Source organism: Fringilla coelebs (assembly GCF_963513975.1).
Source record: "Fringilla coelebs genome assembly, chromosome: 3".
NCBI lineage: Eukaryota > Metazoa > Chordata > Aves > Passeriformes > Fringillidae > Fringilla > Fringilla coelebs.
Window position 1 is genome coordinate 11,457,050 of NC_140030.1, and position 8,493 is coordinate 11,465,542.

General features: G+C 42.3%; 1 protein-coding gene across 1 annotated transcript; it reads left to right on the plus strand.

The window, feature by feature from the left end:
- The first annotated feature begins 1,520 nt into the window (after nt 1–1,520).
- LOC311151430 (cytosolic 5'-nucleotidase 1B-like) lies at nt 1,521–8,123 on the plus strand. The gene is made up of 6 exons (XM_084201878.1): nt 1,521–1,743; nt 1,835–2,002; nt 4,634–4,763; nt 5,258–5,380; nt 6,043–6,227; nt 7,221–8,123. Exons 1-6 carry the CDS (start codon nt 1,612–1,614, stop codon nt 7,557–7,559), a joined length of 1,077 nt encoding a protein of 358 aa, XP_084058004.1. The 5' UTR covers nt 1,521–1,611; the 3' UTR covers nt 7,560–8,123.
- Nucleotides 8,124–8,493: the final 370 nt, after the last annotated feature.

Sequence of the window (8,493 nt, forward strand, 5' to 3'; positions counted from 1 at the left end):
TGCTCAGAGTGAAATACTCAGGATAAAATTCAAGGAAAAAAAGCACATTTATCAATAGCAGAGCTACTAAAATCAGGTTTGTTCAAGTTGAAGTTATGCCTTTTGCAGCTTCCCATGACAACAGCCACTACAATGATCCTAACGTGTCTTTTTGCATTTTTTTTCTCAATGCACTGCTCTCAGTACATCTCCTTTTACCTCCTATTTCCAGCTCCCCTCCCCAGTATTTCCTCTAACCTCCCCATTTCCATCACTTCCCACTCCCAGATCCCTTCCTGGTTAGCTGGGCATCAGGCAGTGTGGCAGATTTCGAGATGGCAGATCAGGCAGGCAGTATTTGTTTGCTACTACACAGCAGGGGAACAAGCAGATAAAGTGCTTTCCCCAGCAGGGCAACAAATTGCATGTTACTATTGATTGTCATTAAACATTTTAACAATTTAAATCTCTTTGAGATCTTTATCCGTCTGTCAAATTTGTTTGCAGTTGAACATCACTGGGGAAAGACGGACAGATGGTAGAATCACATAATCCTCCTATCACTGGGAAGCCACATTAAAAAAAAAAAAAGGCAAAAGTAACAAAACCATCCTGTTTCTTTTTGGAGACTGGGTGGAGGCAGAAAGATCTGACAATCAGATACAGATTATGCATTGATCAGGGTTGGAATCAATATTCAGAGTCTTCATTCAAAATGTTAAAGGGGCTTTGGATGGTGATCACATGTGCTGTGACATAGATATCACTATGGCTCTGCTGTGCCATATCCTGTACTGGCTTAGGAGAAAATCCGATTCCTTCTTCACTTTCCACTCTCCTGCAGCTTAACCTTTGTGCGGAAACCTTTGCTGTGGCTCAGATGGTGATCTGCAGAGGCAGACAGGACCATTTCAGACAGCTGTATGAGTATTAGATGCTGCCCCTAGCTCTGTGTGGGACTCTGGATTTTAGGACCACTCCAACCTCATGCCAGACTAACAGTTTTTGTGGGTGTGCACACACTCTCAGCAACACCGCCCAAACTGCTGTTTCCTGAAGGTATTTTCTATACGGCATAAAGGACCCAAGACCACAGACATCGACCCTATTTTGATTGCTAAAACATATTATATGAGATCTCCTGGGAATTTGTTGCAGCTCCCATTAAATCGATTAAGCCATTACAGTTCAATAATACACGTCTAATGCTGCAGGTACACCGAGGGCTGCCGGCCGCTGCCTGACACCGAGCAGCTGCGGGCACCGCTCCCCCGAGCGCTGCGGAGGGCAGCGGCGGGAGGCAGCGTGTGCCCGAGGGGCCGCCACAGGTGCCGTGAGGGCGGCGGGGAAGGGCCGCAGCTCCGGCTCCCGCGCCCCCCACGAATCCGCCGTGAGGGGAGACGCTGCGGGCGGGCCGTGCCTCGGGCTGTGAGGGGCGGGGGGGTAGCCGGGGCCAGGGCCGGGACTGCTCCGCTCCGGGGGAGGGCCGGACCGCTCCGGGCCGCGTCCCCAGGCACAACGCCAGAGAGAGGCAACGCCGGTGCCTTCCCCGCCTGGCCGGGGCGGGGCAGGGGGGCGGCCGCTGCCGCCGCTTCCCGGTCGCCCGCCACGGCCCCGGCCGCGCCAGGAACCATGAGCGGCTCCGGCCGGGAGAAGCCGCAGCCCAGCCAGACATTGGAGGAGGAGCAGCAGCAGGAGGCCGAGAACGACTGGGCGGCGGCCAAGGCTTTCTACGACAACCTGGTTACCCAAAGGCCCCGGCCGGTGAGTGCGGGCGGGCCGGGGGTCCGGGGGGAGGCTGGGGGCCCGGGGGCTGAGGGCCGCGGGCCGGCGCTACCCTGCGCTCGCTCCGCAGCCCAAGCCCCAGAACGCCATCACGGTGGCCGTGTCCTCCCGAGCACTCTTCAACCTGGTCGAGGAGCAGCGGATCTACGTAGAGCAGGGCGTGGAGAAGTACGTGGAGTACCAGCAGAAAAACGAGAACATCATCCTCAAGCCCGGACCCGCGTTCTACTTCGTCAAGGTAGCCAGGAGGCGGCTCGGAGCGGGTGGCCCGGCGGGGAGGGAGAGGGTGTGGGGTGCGGCGGGGCACAGAGAATGCTGCGAGGCCAAATTTCGGGAAGAGGAGGAGCCCGGAGCCTCCTTCAAAGGAGATAATCCTACCTCGGGGAGATGCTTTTGGGAGTTATTTTCCCAGCGCCGAGCTCATCGCGGCGGAGCAGCCCGGGAGCATTCCCTGCATCTCTCCGAGCTCCCTGGCCCTGCGGCCACCGCTTCTCTCCCCTCTCCCATTCCCTCTCCTCCTCTCCTGCCCTCCCCTCCCGCCGGCTCTAATGCCGAACGCCTGCGGCAGAGCACGTACTGCTCGCGTCACCGGGACCGGAGTGGTACCCTCAGCATCCCGGTTTGTATCCCGGCTCACAGCACCACATCCCAGGTGTGGGTAAGGAGCAGCCTGCTTTTTCCTCTGGACAAGGGATGTATGAAGCACCTCTCCTTTTAAGACCATTTCAGTCAAGATAAGCCCCAAATCTTTTTGTTTAAGTTTGTCACAACCTCCTCCTTCCCAAAACCACCCAAAACAAAACAAATAAACCAACTCAGTTACGCTACCTACCTCAAAAAAAAAACCAAAAAAACCAAAAAAAACCCCCAAAAAACAAAAACAACAACAACAAAAAAAAAAACACCCCAAAGAAAACCAAACACAAACAGTGTTGATTTTCATTTATTTCGGTCAGTTTTAATTTTTCCTTGCTTTTGTTGTCACCCTGGAAGTTGTTCTTGAGGAGCAGCAAAAGAAATGTACTGCCTACTTCTGAGTCAGGGTTTAAGAAGAGCTGAAATGAAATATTTTGCTTTCCTTGCACAAGAAAAGAGAAATGGCCAAGGAAAACACCCTGCGGAATGGAAAGCAAGTAACATTAAAGAAAAGTGAAAAAACCTGAAAAGTTGTATGTTTTTGAAGAGCTCAGGTTTTAGTAAGACTCCATTGAAAAACACTGTCTACAGAGTTAGTTTTATGTCTATTGAGAACAGTTTGCTGACCTTTACCACAACAATTTTAGAAAATTAATTAAATCATAACTAAAAATCATACTTGCTGACATCAGAGTTGTGGCAGAACATTTCAGGTTTTAAAAGTAAATTTTCATTACTTCAGTTTTGGTCTCAGGAATTTAAAACATTTTCTTCATTACTAACTTTATGAACATACACAGTGGAAAAATTACTTATGTCAATACCCATGCTGCTGTAAATATAACATAGCTATTAGTACCATTAATATCACAAGGACTGTAAAGGTGTTTCTAACATAAAAGTGTGGCCATAAAATCATTCACAGTGTACCCCAGTGAAAGCAGACTGACTTGGGAATTTACTGCATCTTTTCCTATGTGTAGCAGCCCTGCCAGCACAGTCAGTTTTTAAGATTAGAGTTCAGTATCAAATTTACTTAGAGTATAAACATGATTTGACTCTTTAACTGCTCATACTTTGGAAATCAGAGCTGTTAGCTATGCCCAGCCCAATGCACCTTGATCTCTATTCCCTTCTGATATGTATTTTTGTTTGAATTCTTTATATTGCTTAGTTACAGGAATCATTAGGCTAAAGAACTGTGGCTTTGTTGAGTCATCCTTTCTACTTGGAGACAAAGAAAGCAAAAAGGAAATAATAAATTTTTCTTTTGGATTCCCTTATTGAAATGTTTAAGATACTAACTTAAAAGTACTATATCTCATGCTTGTAGTACTTAAGATTTGTCATCACCAGGCCAGGGTGTCCTTAGACTGCAAAGTATAAAACCATCGGACAAAAAATTAGAATCCCTTCCTCCACTCACCCTTACTCTCTAATAATTTAAGAAATTGCCTGTTAGTAGAGTATTAACAACAGAAGTGAGTTATGACCACATACTAAGATTTTTTCCTAGGCCTTACACCAGGTTCTAACTTAGAATTTTCCTAAACACAGTTCCATAATAACATAGGTTTTAAAAGTGAGATTTCCAGAATTTAATTATGAAATCTGTGGTTTAGTTCTGAACAATTGGCCTGACTTTTTAAAGCACCTTAATAAAAATCACTCTATCTTGCATTCATTTGATGATTCATTATTGATTTTCTTGCTGTAGTCCCAAAGAATTCCATTCAAGGGTCAAGATGAAATTCTAAATAGGAGAACAGATGGATACAGAGACATGAACAGATGAAAGGTCAAAGAAATAAGAGTGCCAGACTGTGGGTATAATGTGTTGGCCAGTTATCTTTGAAGAGATCTCATATCAAAATCTGTCTCATTCATTGCTGCAATTAGAAACTTGCAAGCTAATCATGTTGATAGGATGTGATTTTTTACTCATTACTTAAGGATGGTCTTTGACATCTGATGACCTGTACTGTGTCACTAAATCAGCCAAAGTAAATTCCTAGCTAAAAAAAAAAAAAAAAAGAAATTTACTTGCTTCCTATCAAATGTACCCAGTCTAATTGTTGCTGGGGGCAGCAAAACAGAAAGGAGTAAAAGAAGTTCAGCAAGTTAAACTATCAGGTATTTTACACCCTCCTTCAAGACAATCCTATCACTAAAACTACAGTGACTAAGAAAGGAGGCACACTGGGCTGTTGACTTCCACATTTTCAATCTGCAGGCACTGGAGCATGTCAATACCCGGCTTCTTGAGCTGTACCCTGATGATGAAGAACGGTTTGATATTGTCCTGATGACTAATAACCATGCCCAAGTGGGAGTGAGGCTCATAAACAGTATCAATCACTATGGTAACTAAAATAAATACTGATGTGTAGAATTGCCAGCTGTTACATAATAATATGAATTAATTTTATTCTTCCTGTTCTGACTTTGGGAAAAGCAGCTTCTTGGATATTTATTTTTGGGTATCAGCATAAGTGAAATAGTATTGGACAGAATTTGATCGAGTGCTCTAGATTTGTCAGGTGTGAACCATAACTTCTGAGAAGTCCTTAAACTTTTGATATCTATGCTATCTAAACTTTTGGTATCTATGCTCCCTACACATACATCTTCACAGCAGTTACTCTGCTGTCGTAGAGGGAATTTTTCCCCTAAATTCTCAATGTGTATGAGCTGGTCAAACGTTGTAATTATTTGAAATTGTATAACTTGTTGAAATTACAATGAATGTATTTTTTTTAAGTTTACTGTAAGCTAGGCTGGTGTACCTTTTCATAGGTTCCTTTTAGAGGTTTGTAGTGTCAAGGCAGAGCCACACCTTGTGCTGTTTTTACTTTAGGCTTAACAATTGAACGTTTCTGTATGACGGGAGGAGAGAGCCCCATTGGTTACCTGACTGCGTACCTCACGAACCTGTACCTCTCAGCGGATTCTGACAAAGTGCAGGAAGCTATAGAAGCAGGTTTGAGTTGACTTTCTTTTGCTATCTGTTGATATCTTTTGTTGTCTGTTGAGCTTGTTCAAAAATTATATACATTGTGTGTCTCACAGAAAGCAGTTCTGCTTCATCAAATGGAGAAAGTCACCACTTTGTGTGGTGCAAGCTTATCAATTAATTTTACTCAACCAAATAAAATCGGTTGATACGGTTCTTCTTTGACTCTTCAGCTTGATAATAGTGACAACCACTCTACACCTTTGTCGCTCCCATTCAAAAAGAAATAAGATTCCCACCTCTATTCAACTTCTGTTTGAATAGAGTCATCTTTTTGATACAACTTAAAAAGCAACTTCTGTGTCCCATTTTTGTTAAAAAGTAACAAATACTTTGATTGAGTGGTCTCCTTGGGATTTCTGCTTTTCTCTCATTTGCAGCACAGCTTGGAAAGCAGTTTTATCTAGTCTTTTATGAAAGTGGAAGGAAGCCATGTCCAAGAATTTTGGCAGTGGGACAGCTTCCATGTATTTGTGTTACAGAACAGCCATCTCTAATTAGCTTTTGTGTTTGGATGTGCTCACCATATATAAGGGTCACCACCAATAAGTTTTTGGAACCAAACTGCTGATGGTTTCATGACTGACTTTGCAGGACATGCTAACCGAGGGTCTCTGATCCATTTTCAGGCATTGCGTCAGCTACGATGTTCACTGCTAAAAAAGATGTTGTTTACTCGGATACACAGCTGAGGGTGGCTTTTGATGGGGATGCTGTTCTCTTTTCTGATGAATCAGAACAGATTTTCAAAGAGCAAGGATTAGATAGATTTTTTGAACATGAACAGATGAATGAAAATAAGCCTCTTGCACAGGTTTGTATTTCTTTAATTTCTTGTTTAAAGGGAGTTTCCAAAAGAATTGATGATTTTCATTGCTGCTGTATTTCTCCATTTCCCAAGTGTTCTTTGTGAAAGGTGATGTCCCTATTTATTTCCTTCTTCAAAGAAAATCTTTAAAATGCACGTTTCACATAAAAGAGCCACCATTGCAGTCCTTTTACCAGGCCATCACTGCAGTCCTCTCTCATTTCTCTGAAAGAACTGCATATATAAGACAGTGACTTACAGTTGTCTTTTAATAGTATCATTAGAAAAATAAATGTTAGTACTGATTTCCCTGGTTTTTTTTAATCAGACTGTAGGTAATGTTGATTTCAAACAGTGAGATATTCTGGTTATTAAAACAAGATAATATCTGCTTATACCCAAGCAAAGCTATGCCATTTGTCTAAAAACACAAATATTTTAACATTAGCTTAAACTGAAAGACTGATTCTGCTATTGTGAAAAGTAGTGTAAATTCAGAGTAAAAGCTTTATTTATAAAAGTACTGGACAGCGCAATATATTGCATTTTGAACAAAACTGTCATTAGCTTCTATTAATTGGAGTGTAGTATAGTCATTAGTCTGGAAAGAGTTCATGGATGGCTTTCTACTTAATTCTTGTACTGTTTTTTGGGCAGGAAAAAAATTACAGCTCATGGTTCATAGCAAAACAAGTTCCATGTTTTGAATGAATATTTTATTAAAGACTATAATTAAAAATTATTATTGTAAGAGATCTTCTAAGCCTTAGTGAAATTTACTTTCCCACTTAACCTACCATGTAATGTTATGGTTTTAACTTTTTGCCAATTTGTGAATTCCTAGTGAGGGTGCAGACCCATTTGGAGATGTTACATAGAGAATTTGTGGAGGAGCACAGCACTGGGAAAAGGAATTCTGTGTGTAACTGGCAGTTTGGAAGAAAGCAAAAGAATTATTTTGGAAATATACTAAATATGCTTCTGGTATTTCATACTCAGGGTCCTTTGAAGGGTTTTCTGGAAGACCTGGGGAAACTCCAGAAGAAGTTCTATGCAAAAAACGAACGATTAAATTGTCCTATAAGGACCTACCTGGTCACAGCCAGAAGTGCAGCGAGCTCTGGAGCCAGAGTGCTGAAGACTCTCCGTAGCTGGGGTCTGGAGATTGATGAGGCACTTTTCCTAGCAGGAGCACCGAAAGGACCAATCCTGGTGAAAATCCGCCCTCACATTTTCTTTGATGACCAGATGTTCCACATTGAAGGAGCACAGAAATTAGGTGCCATAGCTGCACATGTCCCCTATGGCATTGCTCAGAAGTACCAAAAACCTACATGACTGGAGGGTGCCATTAAGGATAAGGTTCTTAACTCAGCCAGCCTCTAATCTACCAATAGTTACTTCTGAAAACCTCTACATTTGTGTATTGTGAGCACTGTGTCTAAAGATTTAACTTCTGGCTAGAACAGCCTTTAAAGGAAGTTTTTTTAATATTGGTGAGTTTTTAATATAGCTATTTTGATATAGCTCTTAAAGAGTTTAGATTTTTTTTACCTGTCTGTATCTTAACACTGTGGGTTTGATATTAAGATATTTGTACTGTTTTTATAGCTTGAGACACATTCTGAAAGATAGAACAGTTATATTTTATCTAAAAATTTGTTGACAGGTTATTTATAAGAAAATTCATGCTGCAATGCTGGTTCTTGACCGTTATTTCTGAAGTTCCCAAAAGCACAGTTTACATGTAACTGTTTACCTGTTGGGGGTTTGCTGGTTAAATTGTGTTCAGTAGGTCTGTCACCACTTGGTTTTGGCTTCTAGTAAAATATTAGTGCATTTGGTTGTGTTTGCACGTATTTTTCTATATTGTTTTCTTATCTTAATAAAGCTGGCTTTACAGAACATTGTAATTTTTCTATGTAGAGGTTTTAGCATCATTTATTAGACAGAGTTTGTGTAATCAGAATGTTCCTGATGTTTGGAACCAGAAGTGACCACTTTCAGTCTAATGTGAGAGCTAGAGGCCTCACCTTGACCCCCAGCATACTTCACAGAGCTGGGTAGAAGTCTGAGATGCTGTGAGTATCTTGGCTGGGACAGAGGCTGAAGCTTTAGAGCAAACCTCCATAATAGCAGATAATCTACCTGGAAATAATACTGCTGATGGAACTACTTTCTTCTTAACTAGATTCCCTTAGGATTTACAACTGTTAACTGTTCTGTGATCTGCATGAACTCAATTTGGCAACTTCTGATGAGTTTCCAGGGG

Coding starts and splice junctions, on each gene's coding strand:
- LOC311151430 (XM_084201878.1), top strand. CDS start 1,612: ATGAGCGGCTCCGGCCGGGAGAAGCCGCAGCCCAGCCAGACATTGGAG. Junction 1,744..1,834: donor TTACCCAAAGGCCCCGGCCG/GTGAGTGCGGGC, acceptor CTCGCTCCGCAG/CCCAAGCCCCAGAACGCCAT. Junction 5,381..6,042: donor GCAGGAAGCTATAGAAGCAG/GTTTGAGTTGAC, acceptor ATCCATTTTCAG/GCATTGCGTCAGCTACGATG.